A 19,253-nucleotide genomic window follows, 5' to 3' on the forward strand; every position below is an offset into this window, starting at 1 on the left:
TAATCTTTTCCCATTAATGACTATCTTTTTGTTTAGCAAACATTTTGGGTAACATTATAAAGATAATTTTATAGCTTTCAAAGTGTGCAGTAAAGTTTTATTCATTACTTTTAATCAATAAACTCTGTTCTAATGGGGATTCTTTAATACATGTGCTTCATTATAAAAAGTCAACATTAATGTCATTAATCTAGAAATAAAATCAGGGACTTGATTAAAAAGTAAATTGGTAGAAGTATAAATAAATGGTTGATTTGCTTGTTTGAACCATTACTTCATTTTTCAGAGGACTGTTAAACCAAAGTTAATTTTCCTTGGTAATTACTTTTGCGACAGTTTTCATACGAGTAGCCCACATAGCTGAGATTGTGATTAGAAATTAACAGATCTTCTTAACAAAATATTCTCGACTCATTTCACATTTATCTAAGAGCAAAATTGCTTATATAATGATACATTTCAGCACTCATTTTTTATTGAAAATATTTTTGTTGAAAAGGCCTTGACTTTTACCTAATATTTAAAAGGCTATACATAGTGTACAAACATTTGCATTTCCACTTATTGCCATAATATTGGAGACACTTTTGTGACAATTTTTCACTAAAAAGTTGATTTAGTTTGGTCAACTTGACAAAATGACATATCCAGACAATTACATCTTTCAGTGTTATGTCTAAACTTGCACTGTTCACTTCCTGGGTTTCTTGCATTTCATTATGGGCCGGCCCTCAGTCCATCCATCATATGATATGGGTTTGAGATTGTTACATGAGTTTCTGCGGTATATAAAAATCAAAGATTTTAGGTAATTGAAATAAATACATTTTTATTAATTTTTAAATGAAAAGAAAATTTCAAATTTTTATAACTTGTTAGCATATATTTTAAGTTGCCAGTTTAAGATCCCAAACTACCAGAAAGTGTGACAATTATCCCCCTTTTCAATAAGAGTACATACTTTTTCCATATTGATCAAAATATGGTTACTTTTCTCCATTTTATTTTTTGCTACAGGGAAAAAAAGTTGAATCTATTATCTAAACCATCCAGATGGATTTTCATGAAAATCGGGCTTGCTGTCATAAAATTGTGAATCCAATTATCTTTCTCAGATTTGGAAATCATTCTGACTAAATTTAAATTGATGTTTCATGCACAAGTTTTTAGTACTTTTAGAGTAAAATTTTACTGCTCATTTGTTAATAATGGAAACAAACTAGAGGCTTTTAGTTTAGTCATTCCAAGTAAACTTACTGCATCAATATTCATTCATTATTGAAGGTAAAAAATAAACAAATATCAATTTTTGAGTTTTTTGTGGTTTTCACAATATTTTTTTCTATTTTATTACAGACAAGCCTTTGTTTTTACCAATACTAGTTGTATGCTTAGCTGTAAGCACTAAACTTATAGTATAAATTCTGGTTTGACCTGGCTATGGATAGAACAACTGACCTTGCACAGTTAAGGAAAACACACTGCCATGACCGATAAAATAAAATGAATTTGATAAACCAAATTTTAAGTAAAAAGAAAAAATTATTAAAATCATTCTACAATTTTAGAAATTGAGATACAATGCAATTAAACTGAATTAATCTAAGATATTGGACACCATTTCATTATTTAATATTAATATTTCATATAATATTCTAAAAGCATTGATCTTCAGGGGTAAAACATTGATTATTAATCATATAAAAAAAGCTTCTGTATCTTTTAAAATCAAATGAGACAGTTATTTGAAATCAGCTGTTCAAATATTGTTTTGCTATATAATAAATAATTGATCAGGTTTACCAATTAGTTTCCATATTTATTTTATGCCTCATAAATTCTTCTAAATATCAGCTGTGATAAGGACTGGTTAATTTCACCAGATTTATGAAATTTTAATTTTGTATTTTATTTTATATTTGTGACAATAAAGGATTTGTTTTAGAATTTTTACATTAAGGGACTTTCCTTTCTGTCAATATAAAACTTTGCTAAATTAGAAGTCCTACAGACCATGTAGAATATCTGATGAATTGAGCTTTGAGATTTAATTCCTTTGAGAAACTGCTTTTATGGTCCTTCCATTTATGTTGTTACACAAAAATGTAATAACTTTTAGAATAAAATAAAGTCTTGTAGTATTAATTGAATGCAGGTTTTCCTCAAATCTAAATAATAAATTTAGCATTTTATTATAAAAATATGATGAGGTATAAAAAAAAGTTGCACTTACGGATACGTGTCTTTATGAATTTTATGGTTTATATGTAAATTTGTATTTGTTACAAGCACTCCATATCTGGTTTGTTTTTATTTCATAGACTAAAGACGCCTATGATGCATCTTTCAGGTTACAATAAAGAATTCATTTTTTATATGGTAAAGTTTCAAGAGCCATGCACATATTTTGACTATTTAGGTTGCTTTTTAAATTCGCCTTTAATATGTTATGTAAGCAATTTTAAAATGCCCATGGTAGATGTCACACCACCATCTGTTTTGTTTAAATTTAGTTATTTAATTAAATTCCAAAAAATTACAATAATTTGGGTTGAGGAAAACTTGTATATTCATACTTATTTCATTTCCTGAAGTCTGCATACAAGCATAAAGATAATTGGCCCTTTTTGAACATCTAATTTCATGGTTTAACTTAACCCACAAAATTTATTGTTAAGCAATTGTCGTCAAAAATGTGAGATTTATTGTCATCTGGAACTGCTGACAACACATAACCCTATAAAAATTTAAAATATGAGTTTAATTTTAGCGAATCTATGCTGTATTTTTTATTAGCTCACCTGGCCCGAAGGGCCAAGTGAGCTTTTCTCATCACTTTGCGTCCGGCGTCTGTCGTCGTCCGTCGTCGTCGTCCGTCGTCGTCGTCCGTCGTCGTCCTGCGTTAACTTTTACAAAAATCTTCTCCTCTGAAACTACCAGGCCAAATTAAACCAAACTTGGCCACAATCATCATTGGGGTATCTAGTTTAAAAATTGTGTCCGGTGACTTGGTCAACCAACCAAGATGGCCGCCATGGCTAAAAATAGAACATAGGGGTAAAATGCAGTTTTTGGCTTATAACTCAAAAACCAAAGCATTTAGAGCAATTCTGACATGGGGTAAAATTATTTATCAGGTCAAGATCTATCTGCCCTGAAAATTTCAGATGAATCGAACAACCTGTTGTTGGGTTGCTACCCCTAAATTGGTAATTTTAAGGAAATTTTGCTGTTTTTGGTTATTATCTTGAAAAATATTATAGATAGAGATAAACTGTAAACAGCAATAATGTTCAGCAAAATAAGATTTACAAATAAGTCAACATTACCGAAATGGTCAAATGACCCCTTTAGGAGTTATTGCCCTTTATAGTCAATTTTTAACCATTTTTTGTAAATCTTAATTATCTTTTACAAAAATCTTCTCCTCTGAAACTACTGCGCCATATTAAACCAAACTTGGCCACAATCATCATTGGGGTATCTAGTTTAAAAATTGTGTCCGGTGACCCGGTCAACCTACCAAGATGGCCGCCATGGCTAAAAATAGAACATAGGGGTAAAATGCATTTTTTGGCTTATAACTCAAAAACCAAAGCATTTAGAGCAATTCTGACATGGGGTAAAATTGTTTATCAGGTCAAGATCTATCTGCCCTGAAAATTTCAGATGAATCGAACAACCTGTTGTTGGGTTGCTACCCCTAAATTGGTAATTTTAAGGAAATTTTGCTGTTTTTGGTTATTATCTTGAAAAATATTATAGATAGAGATAAACTGTAAGCAGCAATAATGTTCAGCAAAATAAGATTTACAAATAAGTCAACATTACCGAAATGGTCAAATGACCCCTTTAGGAGTTATTGCCCTTTATAGTCAATTTTTAACCATTTTTCGTAAATCTTAGTTATCTTTTACAAAAATCTTCTCCTCTGAAACTACTGCGCCATATTAAACCAAACTTGGCCACAATCATCATTGGGGTATCTAGTTTAAAAATTGTGTCTGTTGACCTGGTCAACCTACCAAGATGGCTGCCATGGCTAAAAATAGAACATGGGATAAAATGCAGTTTTTGGCTTATAACTCAAAAACAAAAGCATTAAGAGGAAAACTGGCATGGGTTAAATTGTTTATCAGGTCAAGATCTATCTGCCCTGAAAATTTCAGACAAATCGATAGTCAATTTTTAACAATTTTCATAAAATTTGTAAATTTTTACTAACACTTTTAACTGAAACTACTGGGCCAATCATTATAGATGGGGATATATGTACGCAGCAAGAATGTTCAGTAAAGTTAGATATACAAACATATCACCATCACCAAAACACAATTTTGTCACGAATCCATCTGTGTCCTTTGTTGAATATTCACATATACAAATGTACCAAGGTGAGCGACACAGGCTCTTTAGAGCCTCTAGTTTCAATTACAAAACCATCACAAAAATTTCTCAATTCATAGTAATTTAAAAATTCCGATTTGAACAAAGTTTATCCTATTTCTTAGATATAATTTCAGATTATTTATAAATGTTGGTTCTATGACAAACAAAGGCAATTTTTTCCTGCATATTTGTAATTTAAATTAAAAACTCCCAACAAACACAGATGGACAACAACTTCTGACCATCAATGTGGTAGATAGAGAGTTTGAGTTTAAATGAGAATGCAAAAAACAACCAAACTATTTAATTGTCATGGCCTTAAACAACCAAACCATTTAATTGTCTAGGCCTTAATAAAGTGTCAAAAGCCAACTACATAGCAGTTTTCAAGCCTGACTTAATGTCCATTGGATAGATATTATGGGATAAAATTCATCTTTCTAATGGTTTTTAGGGAACATTGGTCTCAGAGCATTGATCTTGGTTAATGTAATTACTATAAACAAACTAATGTTAGAGTGTTTTGATAATTATTCTGCTGCATTAACTAATTAATCCAGTATTTCATTGGGACATAAACTTAAATTATTGAATGGAAGGATAATTTCCTAATGTAGATTTTACTGCAACAGGATGTATAATGTTTTTTGTTGGGCTGGATTGATGCTTAAGGGATTATAAAAAATAAAATAAGAAATATTCAGCAAGGATTTTGCAAGTTGGGGTTTAATACAGGATATCTTCTGTACTGTAAATTTGAAATAAATGAAAATTTATTACATTTTTTTTTATGATTGACAAAAAAACATTATTGAATTTTTAGTTAAACAATAAACATGCCATATTTTCTGGGTCAATTCTCATAAGGAATGCTCACAATCTAGATAAGATTTTTGAACATTTTAGGATTCAGGTTTCAGTGTAAAATATATTCAATTCAATTCAATATTTTATTGGAAAGAGCACAATAGAGGCGTGATCCAAATACAGACAATTATAATATTAAAACAACATATAAATGAAATAAAGATTCATGTAACAAGTCATGAGCCAATTCTATGTATACAAATACCTTATAGACTGATATTGATACCATAGACTTATATTTCAGTATTATTATAGATTTTCGTATATTTACTTAAAACACACAATACAAGATATTTATATATATATATATGTATATGCACAAACTACTGTAAAAGATTATTATCTGATGAAACGGTATGGTGGTCTCTCAAATCAAGAGCTTCTTCAATATACATACAAATAGATTTTAATTCCTTTTCAGACATAGGATTTAACATTTTGGTAAAATTTTCATCCAAATTATTTGAATTAATATCATTTATTTTATAATTAGATCTAATGTTTTTATATTGTGGACATTCAATCAAGAAATGAATCTCATTTTCAATTTTTTCTGTGCAAAATTTACAAAATCTCTCATTAGATGGTATTTTTGGTCTTGCATACCTCCCAGTTTATATATACCAATATAATAGCCAAAACCATCCAAGGTTAGGATATTGAAAACATAGTTTTGGAAAAACTCTTTATTCATCTGAATTAGGATTTTTGGGAAAGGAATAATCATAAAAATGTGCACAATTTTTATTCAAAAGTTCAAATTAGGATGTTCTTGAATCAAACTTAGAAAGAGGACAGCTGTATTTATGAAATTAAGAGAAGAATTTATAGAAAGGCTTTAGGTCTCAATGTCAATTTTGTTCCAGTAGGGTTATTGTACTAAAACTAAAGACTCAGAAAACAACCATAAAAAATACTGGAATTGGTGTTTTTAGCAAAAATTTTATACTCTGAATACTGTCAGCAAAGTTTTATGACTTAAAGTCTAGGCGTCATGAATCTTAACAATTACTAACCATTATGACAAGACATTAGTCTAGGAAATCAATAATAGTATATTTAATCTTAATGTTTCCTTACATATATGCTGTTTTAAAAAAAAATCATTTGGGGAAAAGGTTTTAGCTGCCATGCTTTGATGATGTCTTATCAATAGATATGATATTAGCAACTCATTCTAACACTATAAGATATTTTACTACAAGACTTCATTTTTAGGTGGCATTGGTTTCATTTTGCTTTTAATGTCTTAAAACTTGCCAAAAAATCACATGTTTTTTGCAGGGTGCATAGACTAGCTTTTGAAAAAGCGTTGATTAAATCCATTTTTTTACATTTAACAGGTTAGAAACAGTGAACTTTCCTAGTGCAAAGACTCAAGTATATAAAGAACAGAAAGTTTGTTGTCAGCATGAACTGAATTGTAAAAATCCTGGATCAGGTATGTATAATAAAATACATGGAAATAAATTGACCAGCACTCTCAGTATATTATGAATAGGACTAGAATCTTCTGTTCTTGCAAAACATTCTTTTGAAATTGCTCATAAAAGATCACTAGACAAAAAGTATAAACACACTCTGGTATTTTGTTAATAGACTAATGTTAATCAATAAATTTTGAGACCAAGTAAAAATATTATTTTTAAGGACATCAACTTTAAGTCTATGTAGAATGATCTAGTACCACAATATGAAGATGTTATAACAACAAAATCTGCTATTGATTTCCTTTGGTGCAACTGCATCATACCCATAAGAAAAAATCCTTTTATCAAAAGACTGACAAATTATGGTTGAAGTTTAAGGACGATAAAATATTTCTTTTAAATATTTAATGAGGATTAGAAAAATTCAATTTACTTGTTGTTTTTTTTTGTTTTATTAAATTATATTTTTTACACCAAAATTTGAAGGCAAATTGGTATAACACTTCTGTCATATGAAAGTTGATAATATGAAATTTTGGGAGAACATAAATACAAATTTGCTATTAGAAATTACACGGCACTCATCAAAGTGACAAAAGCAATCATTTAATGGAGCAGAATAATTGAATTTTGGTTTGAAACATAATAGTTGACTAGAGAATACAAACTAATTTTACACCATATAATGATATATTAATTTAAAAAATGAACTAATGCTTGGTTAGCACCCTCAGTTTACATGTCTGAACAAAATTTATGATGCAATCTTTTTGTTATTTTCTCCATAACCAATCATAAAAATGATACCGAAGTGACAAGATTCATTGCTTGTTTCAGGAAAAATTATTAAATTTACCCAAGAAACAAAACATGCCCTGTCGATAAAACAAGAAGATGTTTAATATAATAATGTTTTAGACTTAATGGAGGCAGAAAATTGTGTTAGGGAATGTATCATCAAAACTCCATCAATGGTTTATAACAAGTTTTCTTGGAATTTAGCCATTACTTCAGACAGATAGAATCCTAAGGGTCTGAACCTCATCCTCAACGGATTAGCTATTATTTAGATAATATTCAGTGATATTTCTGAGACAAATTACATTTCACAACCAACTAGAGTCCACAGGGCATTCAAGATTGACACGTAATTGATTATATTTTTCAGCTTTTACTTAATCTAGTAACAATTTAGGAAGTATTCTTATATCATTTTGTTCATTAAGGCTCTGTATGGGACATGTACATTAAATAGTGAAAACACACTTCTTTTTAACAACTTATATATATGAATTAAAGGTATGGGGTAAACACCAAAAGGACAGCAACCCAAGGGCTTACATACATTTTTAAAGTTATTTGCTTGCAATAAGCATTTAGTTTGTGATTTGTAAGTAAGAATTAGAAAGATAACCTAACAGGGAATTTAAGAGTTGAAGTTAATCATAATCAAAAACATGCACTGATGTAGAAAATAGGATTCAAATGAATCTCCTGAAATTAATAATAGTCTACAGGATTAAATACAGCTTATAGAAGCAATCTGTATGAACTTTTCTGATACCACCAAATGGAGTTCATTGTTGAAGACTGGTTGCTGACTATTAAATGCCTGAAGATTTTTAGTTGTTAGGTTCCTGTCTTATTGGTGTATCCCTCAATTCACTTTTTATTCATTAAAATGATAAAATTAGGTCCAACTGAAAATGATATTTACACCCTCACTAAATCTTTTGCTAAGTACTTTTTATATTTTCCAAGCAACCCCAATATTTATGTACCTAATCATTTGGTTGTCGTGATTTCATCAATCATATCATATCTCTACTGAAGGAGATAATACATAATTAGAAATTATTGGTAATAGAAAATGATGGAATGTCACAAGGGGATTATATTGTCACATCACAGGCCATTTAGTCAATACAGAATATAATATAGCTTCAAAAATACATTAAATCCTAGACAATACTGTGGAATTGTTCAAATGGACTTTTTCTTGATGTTTAATTAAGGAATGAAACCATGTGTTTGAAAGATATTTCAAGATTTATTTAATTTTACTTTATAATCTTCAACAGATACAATAAATCTTATTGGTACAAATGTACTTCTATTTACTGTTTCGAAAAGTTAATGATAATATCCTTTTTCACATCATCCATTTATTTTTTGTTTTTCAAATGTCTTAAGTACTCAGTTCTTGCAATTTCTGTTACTTGTATTGATTTGTATATGGTGGACTATTTCATTCATCTTATTCAGTATCTAACTTTGGTTTTAAAAGTAGATCACTATAAAGTTTTACTTTGCAATTACTAAGTAGATTTATTCGCCACTTTAGATACAGGCCATCTTATGACATCTATTACACATTGAAAGTAAATATCATACAGCATAAATACAGTGAGTTAGATGAATCAGCATATATCAAGGTTGCAATGATTTCAAAAATGAATGAAAACATTTATGGTAATGTTTATTTTAACATTTAAAACAAAATCCTAGTAGTCTCCCTTATTTTACTGTTTTTATTTTTTATTTAAGCTCATCAGAATAATGAATATGTTTTATGTCATTGTAGAAGCCCAAAAGGGAAAAAGTGGTCTAGATGAAAATGATCAGAAGTTCCTGGCTATAACATTTGGATCAGCAACAGCAGCTCTAGTTATCATATTGCTGATAATTGTAATAAGTTTTTGTCGTAAAAAACAACCAAGGTATGTTATTGTTACAAAACACTAAGTAAGAAAACTCAAGTACCATTTATAATTTAATTTAGTGATGGATCCAGCAACTTATGAAAATTGATTCAGCTTGTTAAAGAGGGGAAAGCAATCTGACTTTTGATGATTTTTACTTTAGTTACAAACAAGAATGTATCCCCAGTACACAGATGGTCCGAGACCACAATTGTCGTCCCTTGATTTTCATTGTTCACGAATATAGTCCCTAGTGTTAACAGTGGGTTACTTGCCAATAATTTTTATACCCCTTCCAAATTTCTTTCTCCGAGTTTAATGCCTCAAATTGTAAGTAAGGAGGTGAAATTACACTGTAAAAAAATTTGGGTCCAGAATTTTACAGGAAAGTAGTGATTTGGTCCAGCTAAAAAAGGTTAAAAATTAGCACTTCGGAAGCTGTCAAAAGATCTCAAGACAGACACCCTAAATACAAAATTGTCCATATTTTGAGTTAGAGGCAATGAAGTTTTCTATAATTTTGATATAATTTGTCCCAAAAGTAGTACAACACACTGTAAAAGTTTCATTGAGAAAGCGCAGGTGGGATTTTTTTTATTTTCATTTATGTTCTTAAAGAAATGTACTACGAATTAATTGTGTTCTCGGACCTAAGAGGTGAAGTCTGTAAATATAGAATCTGTACTTTGGCAACTTCCCTAAATGATTTGGTGGTGTCACTTTGTCAAATAGCATGAAACTAAAGGATTTAAACTTTTATTTTATAGAATTTCTGCAAAAATTACCAATTTTGGCATTTTATGGTCAAAATAGGCATTTTAAGGCTTTTTCAATATTGATGCATTCATGGCATCCTGACTTTCTATCTGACAGGTTTTCATTTGTCAATCCTTGTGTTTCTATGTCTTTATCTAGTTCTTTTACTTGTTTATGAACTCAGAATCTACAGAAAAGTAGATTATCTCAGAGAATATGTACAAAATGTGTTGTATAAATGACCCTTGTCTTACGCCCTGTTTGGATGAAGTCAAAAGTGGGGTTCTTGGTACATAAAATTTGAAGTCTACAATAAAGACCTCACTAAATTTGTATCAAAAGCACTTTACAATGTCTAATGTACCTGTTCCATTTCACATAATATCTTTCTTTTCTTCTGTAGGATAGCAAGTGGTTTAAATATAAGCCTGTTGAGACTAAAATTGCATTCAAGTTTTTCATTAAAAAGGCAAAAATCTTTGTATCAGACCATACTATCTGTAAAAAAAAGTTAATTGCAAGAGCCTTTTTGTGCTCAGATTTGTTGTATCATGTCACATGAGTATAGAAATGATAAAAAGGACACAATTTTTTATAGCCTCAATATGCATTTTTTAATGTAAATATGTGGCACAGCCTAAATTGACCCTTATTTTTTTCCAGTCTTGCTTGGCTTAAGATCCTTTTAAAGTAATATGATATGTTATTTGTAACTTTTCTTTCTATTTAAAGTACATTCAATACATATATGTAAGGATTATTTATAGCCAAAAAGCTTCACAAATTTAAAATTGCTGGAATATATTACTTCTTCATTTAAGGCCCCCTTTCATTGAAAAACTAAATTTTTAGGCCCAGACTGATATAATTTTGACTTTTGAATAATTATGCTAAGTCTGATAAATCAAATGAGTACTCAATTGCTTTTAGTACATAATAAATGATATTTTAGGGCATTTGAAAAGTATTTTTTTGCAAAATTTAACACACAAAGATGAGTATAGAATTTAACATATTGTCTGTAATATATATCCTATTGTTATGAAACTTTGCAAGCAGTGTTACAATTTATTAAGCTTTGGTCATACCAAGTTTTTTTAAGATTTGTCAACTCTTTCTATCCTATAAGGTCAGAGACCACAATTGTCGTCCCTTGATTTTCGTTGTTCACGAATATAGTCCCTAGTGTTAACAGTGGGTTACTTGCCAATAATTTTTATACCCCTTCCAAATTTCTTTCTCCGAGTTTAATGCCTCAAATTGTAAGAAGGGGGGTGAAATTACACTGTAAAAAAATTTTGGTCCAGAATTTTACAGGAAAGTAGTGATTTGGTCCAGGTGAAAAAGGTTAAAAATTAGCTCTTCGGAAGCTGTCAAAAGATCTCAAGACACCCTAAACACAAAATTGTCCATATTTTGAGTTAGAGGCGATGAAGTTTTCTATAATTTTAATATAATTTGTCCCAAAAGTAGTACAACACACTGTAAAAGTTTCATTGAGAAAGGGATTTTTTTTATTTTCATTTATGTTCTAAAAGAAATGCACTACGAATTAATTGTGTTCTCGGACCAGATGCCCCATCCGCACTGTTATTTTCTATGTTCAGTGGACTGTGAAAATTGGGCAAAATCTCTTGTTTGGCATTAAAATAAGAAAGGGAACATGTATACTAAGTTTGAAATTGATTGGACTTCAACTTCATCAAAAACTTCCTCAACCAAAAACTTTGACCTGAAGCTGGACAGACGGACAAATGGAACAAATGAAGGTTTTGAGTCTTTTGACCTCTTATGTTGCTCCCAATATTGCTCTGAAATTGATTATTACATGAGTGAAATTTTCATTAAAATGATGGAAACAAGTAAACTGTAGTGCATCATTTTCTCTTATCATATTTGATAGCCATGAAATAAAATAAATCTACAGTCCTTATCTTGACCACCAGACGCTTACAAAATCTTTTTAGGCCATTTCATAATACAAAGTTCCAACAGATTTTTTATATGTACATAATGAGAAGTAGAGTCAAGAGACTGCAAGTAGCAAGAGAATAAAAACAGGTTCAACAAAAAGAACTTATTGCATGTTTCAGTGTGACCGTCAACAAGTAAAGCTTAGTTTAAAGATTCAGTAGTGACAAAAGTTATCAGAAATCACCAAAATAACTAGAAGTGCTGTACATCTTTTTTGTTTAAAACAAAATGTTAATTTTTCCCTTCCTATTTTTTCTTACAGATTTATCGAAAATTTCTTTAACAGAAGACACAGAATGTATGAAGAAGATATAATAGGTAAAATAAAGTTTTTAAATTAGCAAAACAGGTACCTATATAGAATATAATAGCAGTTTACAGTAGTTGATAGTGTAACAAAAATTCAAAGATTTTCAGACCAAAAAATCAAGGCATACATTATATGTTGTTTAGGGTAATGTATGTCCAAACATGACATGATTTCTAATTTCTAGAGGTTGACAACTGTGGTTGGTCAGCAAATTCAATACATACATGCATAAAAGCCTGTGGTAGGGAACGTAGGGTAGATAATTTTGACTAAAACATTCACTTAAAAGCAAGAACATATTGGGTAGGTCATGAAAAATACTTGGTAGGTGAATTACATACTCTTATCTTCTAGGAGAAAGGAATATGACACTATTCTAACACATGCTTTGGATGTAGAATCCTAAGTATGACCAGGACCCGGTTGTTCATCCCTCGGTAAAATACAACCCTGCGTTAAACTCTCTGTTACATAAAACCTAATAACACTAAATATTAAATATAACCCAGTGTTAAATATTTTATCTGACAGATCAAATTGTCTTTTAAAATCAAAGTAAAGTTGATTGAAATATTTGATAATTTTTCATTTGATTTTGAATTGAAAAAATTGTTTCTATTGTAGGTGTTGAACCATCAGCTCCTTATTTAGAAGGACAAGGTGATTATCACTACAAAAATGGATGTTCAAGATTGATCGAGTCAGAATATGAAGAAATACCAGAATATCATGCCAAGGATAAGTACCCGATTGTTGATAGTGTGTCTGAAGGTAACGACTATGTACAAGAATTTCCACCACCTGAGCAACATTCAAACAATAACCATTATACAAGAGATGTGTTAATATCACTAGCTTCTGGGAATAATGAAAGTGAAACAATAGAGAAAACAATGGAAAGCATTGAAAAATGTCCTTCACTGGATAGTAATTCTGGTTCTTACGAAAATGCAGCCATTAAAATGCTACAACCTGTGCAAGAAACAGGTGCTACAGTTAATGGAAGACTTTCGCAAAATTCTAATGACAATATCAGATTAGATAGTTTGCAGCATTGTAATAGAGCTGATAGCTCTGTAAATAGCAATGTAGACATTTGTGCAAGAAGTGACACAAATGGATATAACAGTCCGTCAAAATGCTCAGAAAACAGTGTCTCAAACGATTATATAGATTTTAGCAATGTTGTTGTGCCGAATAATGAACAAAATCCAGCAGCACCACCAGCAAAAGTACATTCCTATGAGCAACTTGATGTGTCAGCTCGTGAAAAAGACAACCTTGAACAAACATATGATGCCTTAAAAGTGTCCGTCAACGAATGCAATTTGTCAACAACGGGAAGTGGTTCCTGACTTTCTTATCCTATGCCAGGTTGTGCTTTTATCTCTTTGTGCAAATCATACTGACTTGCCTATGGATTTTTTAACATGTTATCATATTAACTTTTAGAATGTAAATATACAAATAAGCTTTTGACATGCTGTGAATTCTGGGAAATTCAAAATCTGCTTGCAGAATTGGGGTCTTTTTATATGGTATTAAATTATTGTAGTGATAGATATTTTGGATTATAAAAGTCACCTTTACTGATTTTTCTAGAAAAATTTACAGAATTTAAAAATGCAGGTCATATTTGCAGTAAACAGGAATATATTCTACATCAAGTAGTGTTAATGTCAAGTTTGTTAACTTTTTATGTGGTAACATTGGTCAGTGATTGGGAAATAAGGTAAATATCATAAAAAATTCAATAACTCGAGCTTACATTTAAATGCAAAGAATTTGATATTTGAAATTCTATCTTTGGTATAAAAAATAAATGTGGTTATTGTTATTTGAGTATGATCTGAAATTAATGTGATTTTAAATAGTTTAACTTCTCAATACTGGTATAACAAACATCACCAATAAAGGTTTAATAATCATTAACATATACTGATTCTCAAATTTGCTAATTACAATAATTATTACCTAAAGCTGAGTATAGCTGTACTAGGTAATTGTATGCTTTGAAAAGGATGAATAACCAGATAATGGCCAAAATTGGCCAATTTCAAAAACATTTTTGCCAAATAAAAAAAGTTCACAAGTTTCAACCAAAACAATTTATGTCAGCAAGTTCTGGTAGATGACTATTTTACTGGCTTGAGCTACAGTCTGACATTCTCTATTGTAGGTCAATATAATTCATTTCATATCTTTCAGAAATACAAGTGCATATTAATTATTCATTAAGCATATCATAATGCAAATGTAATCAGATCATCATTTTGAGTCTGATTAGATGAACTTTTAAAGGTCGTAAAAGTGGATCATCATGGATGATCTTTGGTCTTAAAAAGATGAAACGATGGTCTTTGGGTTAAATGTAAGCCAAGCAATTATCAAAATATAATAAATAGTTTAATTACAACTGTCATGCATCATGTTTCTGAATCTTAAAATTAGTTAATCATTTAACTTTATTGAACATATTTTTTAAGGGGGAGGGGGAGGGGTGAAGCTATTATTATCAAGGGATAAATATTATATTATTATTGATCATTGATAAGTAACATTGTTTTGATGCAATACATGCCATTGTAACTAAGCAAAAGACCAGTTATCAACATTCAATTACACATTAAGAATTATTTATTTGTTACATCATTCTAATAAATAAATGGCATTAAATTAAATGTAACACGTACATTTATCCATATAATGGATGCAATATATCTTGCTTTTTGTACATATACATATGGTCTTTTTGAGTTTATTGGATTTTTTGGTTTTTTTTTCAAATATTCTTCTCTCTTAGTGACAAAACCATAATTTTTACATGATACTGTAGAAGTCTTTTTTCTTAAAAAAAAAAAAGTATTTTTTCTTTAAAAAAAATTAGTATTTTTTTAAAGATAAAACAGACTTTTTAAAGATAAAATAGACTTTTTATGATTCATAAACTTGTCTATTTCAAACTGTTATTATTCTTTCAACAGTGGTATTATTAATACAATTACATATACCAATATCTACAGATATAACTTGATAATAAAACTATCTGTGTACTTCTTATAATTTTATAGCTATATATAAAAGGTGTGGTATTAGTAATACATATAACAATATCTACATCTACAGATATAAAATGATAAAAAAAACTATCTTGTGTACTTCTTATAATTGTATAATTTAATAGCTATATATAAAAGGTTGCAAGCAGCTTTCATTTTACTGAAATCATTTTCAGGTTTCGTACAATATTTTGTGTTATAAAAACATTTAAAAAAATACATTTATCAAAAAGACATAAAAGATATTTAAGATCATATATAATGGTAAACAAAAGGTTCCTCAAATGATGTCATATATGTTCCATAGCAGGCAAAGTATTATAAAAAAATTTTATTCTATTTCAGCAGATATATGTTTAAAAATAATAAATAATTCCAGTTGAAGCAATTTCTCTTATTGATATTATATAGATATCAATTGAATATAATAGTAAAGCGACATAGCAAATCTATTTTTTAGGCAAACTTGAAAAGGTAATTTCATGTTTTCCCTCTGTTTTCTTTGCAAAATATTCACTTTTTACCTGGAAGGTAAAAACAAAAGGTTCACCATTTTTTTTTAAATGGAAGTTTTCAATTATTTTCATAGCATAAAAAGATGAATAAAAAGGATTTTCAGAAATAATATCAATTACCAGCCAATTGTAAATAAATTTTATAAATACAACTAAAATATAAAAAAAATAAAAATGACATGACTTAAATCTTTAGCATCAATTAGCTTTAAAAAAAAAGTCAACATTCTAAGGTAATCATTGCTGCGCTAAGATAACCTAAATTTTTTCAACCAAAATGTCTATATGCTATTGCATAAATTCTATTCAGTGTTTCTTTTGTATATCATGTTTTATTTTCATTTGCCTGTGATAAAACTATATTAGTTTATATTTGTTTATCTGTATTTTTTCTGATTATTTCTTGATGTTCATTACATTTATTGTTTTATTTATTTATAATTGTTGTTCAAATTTTAAGATATGAAATGTACAAAGAAAAGTGTTTTGCTTAAGTATGTGTCTTTATAAAAATAAACATAAATGAAAAATGTTATACTGTTCTTATTTGAAAAGACTAACACCTGCAGAAATTTCACAATATAAAACAATCAGTACATCTCTTCTTTTCACCATTATCTTCAACGCTTATACCGCTAACCCATAGTTAACCTGACAGGGAATGGCTTGATCAAACAATTTTTGAGAGACGTTATATTCAACAAAAGAAAAACTCACGTAAACTGATGTTAATTCATCACCATCAAAATATTTTATTGTTCTTTTAAACTTCATAAACATGAATGTTTCAGAGCAAACTCAATGTAATTCAAAATATAACTTATATTGCCAAGGGGAATAATTCTTTCAAAAATATTTTGATTGGCTCTTATACATTGCTTATATAAACCTATGATGCAAGTTTTATAAAATTCTGGTAAGAATTATACACATGAGAGAGCTGACGATGCAATTTTCCATGTATTCAATGTTTCCAAGGAGCATATTTCATAATTGATTGTCACTGATTTTCTGACTTGTTCAAGACATTGCTAATATAAACCTACATGAATAACAGTTTCATAAAATTCTGGCAAGAATTGTGTAAATAATATTGTTAATGATGCAATTTGTCATAAAATGAATGTTGCCAAGGAGCATAACGCTTTAATATTGTTTTTAGAAATCTTATCACCTACAGATTGAATAGTATTTTTAAAGGATGCCTTCCACATCTTTTTGCAATAGTTTTATCTTTTGAACCAGGAAATTATTTTGATTCAAATTAAAAATCACACGCATCAGACAAACCATAAATGGCATTCCCTATCTGTATAAATAAGATAATAAACTTAAATTGGCTGCATGTCAATCTTTTTTTAATCAGTTACAGTTACCCAAAGATTCGGGTTTCTAAAAATCAGGCGTTAAATTAATAAGATATCAAGTAAACTATTTTTGGTTGGTGTGATTTAATTCCCTGTTGGCGCTGCAGACTTTCTTAATATATTTCCTATGTTTATACAGTGTAACCTTTGCACCAAAATTGGACAATGTAATTATTTTTTCCAATAAATACTATCAAAGTTGGATCAAGTAATTTGTCAAGCTGGACACATGTCATTCCATTTGAGATCACATGACCTCTCTGTCATGTGGTAGATTAATCCTGTAAGAGAGACTGCCAACTGTATCTAGATGTGATCAAAATGAAATAATATCATTACTTGACAGAGCACTGTACCATGCTATAGGATTTTTATATGGCAGTTCTTAGTAGGGATCAATAGAAAAGTTTCCAATTTTGATTTTATGAATGAACTACCCCATGACCTAGGTTCATTTTGAGAAAATACATTCTAGGACATTTTGTCATGTAGATTTGTGCTTTGACACATCAAAATTTTCTGGGGAAAATACCAGTTAGAAGATCATGTCTTTTACCACTATATGACAAGAAAAAATCAAAAGTAGACTGAAAAGGTTAAATTTTTCAGTAAATTAAAAAGAAGAGATATAGTGCAATAATTCCTGACGCAGAATTCATTTTGCATATAACAAAACATAAACCAACGGAACAGCGTTTTTATTGCTATTCTTCATTTTGAAGTAATAGTGGAGACTGCAACAGAGGGCAAAAAATAGTACCAACAAGAATGTGTCCCTAGTCCATGGATGCCCCATCTGCATTATCATTTTCTATGTTCAGTGGACCGTGAAAATTGGGTAAAAACTCTAATTCGGCATTAAACTTAGAAAGATAGTATCATAAGGAACATGTATACCCAGTTTAAAATTGATTGGACTACAACTTCATCAAAAACTACATCAACCAAAAACTTTAATCTGAAGCAGGAGAGACGGGTGAATGAACCAACAAACAGATGAAACAGAAGCACATATCCTTAGTACCAGGTTAGTCTATTCTAGGTTGGATGTCAATATCATTTCATTTGTGTTAGTGTGTTTTGAGGAACACATGAGATTATATCAACTAATCTCCTATTCAAATTGTCAAAGAAGTAGTGACATAATGCTGTGGATTATATCACTTGTGTATCTGTTGGCAATTGGAATTTGATTGTTTTGATTGATTGATAGGTTGTTAATGTCACTATCAGCATTATTAGTTATTTTCGTGGCAGTCAGGTTTTCTCAGCAGAAGAAGCTGGAGCGCCAGGAAAGAACCACTGACCTTTGACAGGAAAACTGGCAATCCTAAGTTATTGATATTGGTATTTGATTGCAGGGAGGAGATACTGAACTGAGAATGTTAAATGGCAATCGAAAATCAACATCACAGTTAAAAATCAAAAGCAGAGAGAAGTGTACCAATAAATAAGGCATTTCCTCACGAAGTCACAAGAGAAAATTCAGAAGAAACAAAGAAAATTTGACACCATTATTAAATTTTAACCAATCAATTTTGCTAAGAACAGATAATTCCAGTGAAGAAAAATATCTCTCTCACACAGATTAAGAAATGTGAAAATGACACCTACAAAAATAGAAAAACAAGAAATATGTATACATAAATCTGCTATGGCAAGATACCTAAGAACTTGTTATTATCTTTCTGATTTAAAAATAAGCAAAATGATTGGTGAATCAGGAACTTTTTACCCTTCCTGAGCACATGAGTTTACAAAAACCTTCAGCGAGATTTGTGTTTCGCAATTCTTATTTTGGTTGTATGTTGTTGTTTGTCACATATGAAAGTGAAAGTTAGAGAACAAGAATTACCAATAATTAAGTTTTGTAGCAAATAGAAC

General features: G+C 29.7%; 1 protein-coding gene across 2 annotated transcripts in view; it reads left to right on the forward strand.

The window, feature by feature from the left end:
• LOC134721289 (uncharacterized) overlaps positions 1 to 15,107 on the forward strand; it is a 37,905-nt gene extending 22,798 nt beyond the window's left edge. For both annotated transcript variants that reach the window (XM_063584171.1, XM_063584170.1), the window contains exons 4-7: positions 6,600 to 6,697; positions 9,271 to 9,406; positions 12,381 to 12,436; positions 13,053 to 15,107. In XM_063584171.1, coding sequence (XP_063440241.1) covers positions 6,600 to 6,697; positions 9,271 to 9,406; positions 12,381 to 12,436; positions 13,053 to 13,783 — 1,021 coding nt within the window. In that variant the 3' untranslated portion in view covers positions 13,784 to 15,107. The remainder of the gene's footprint in view (positions 1 to 6,599; positions 6,698 to 9,270; positions 9,407 to 12,380; positions 12,437 to 13,052) is intronic.
• Positions 15,108 to 19,253: the final 4,146 nt, after the last annotated feature.

The sequence above is a fragment of the Mytilus trossulus genome, chromosome 6 (assembly GCF_036588685.1).
Source record: "Mytilus trossulus isolate FHL-02 chromosome 6, PNRI_Mtr1.1.1.hap1, whole genome shotgun sequence".
In the NCBI taxonomy this organism is placed as follows: domain Eukaryota; kingdom Metazoa; phylum Mollusca; class Bivalvia; order Mytilida; family Mytilidae; genus Mytilus; species Mytilus trossulus.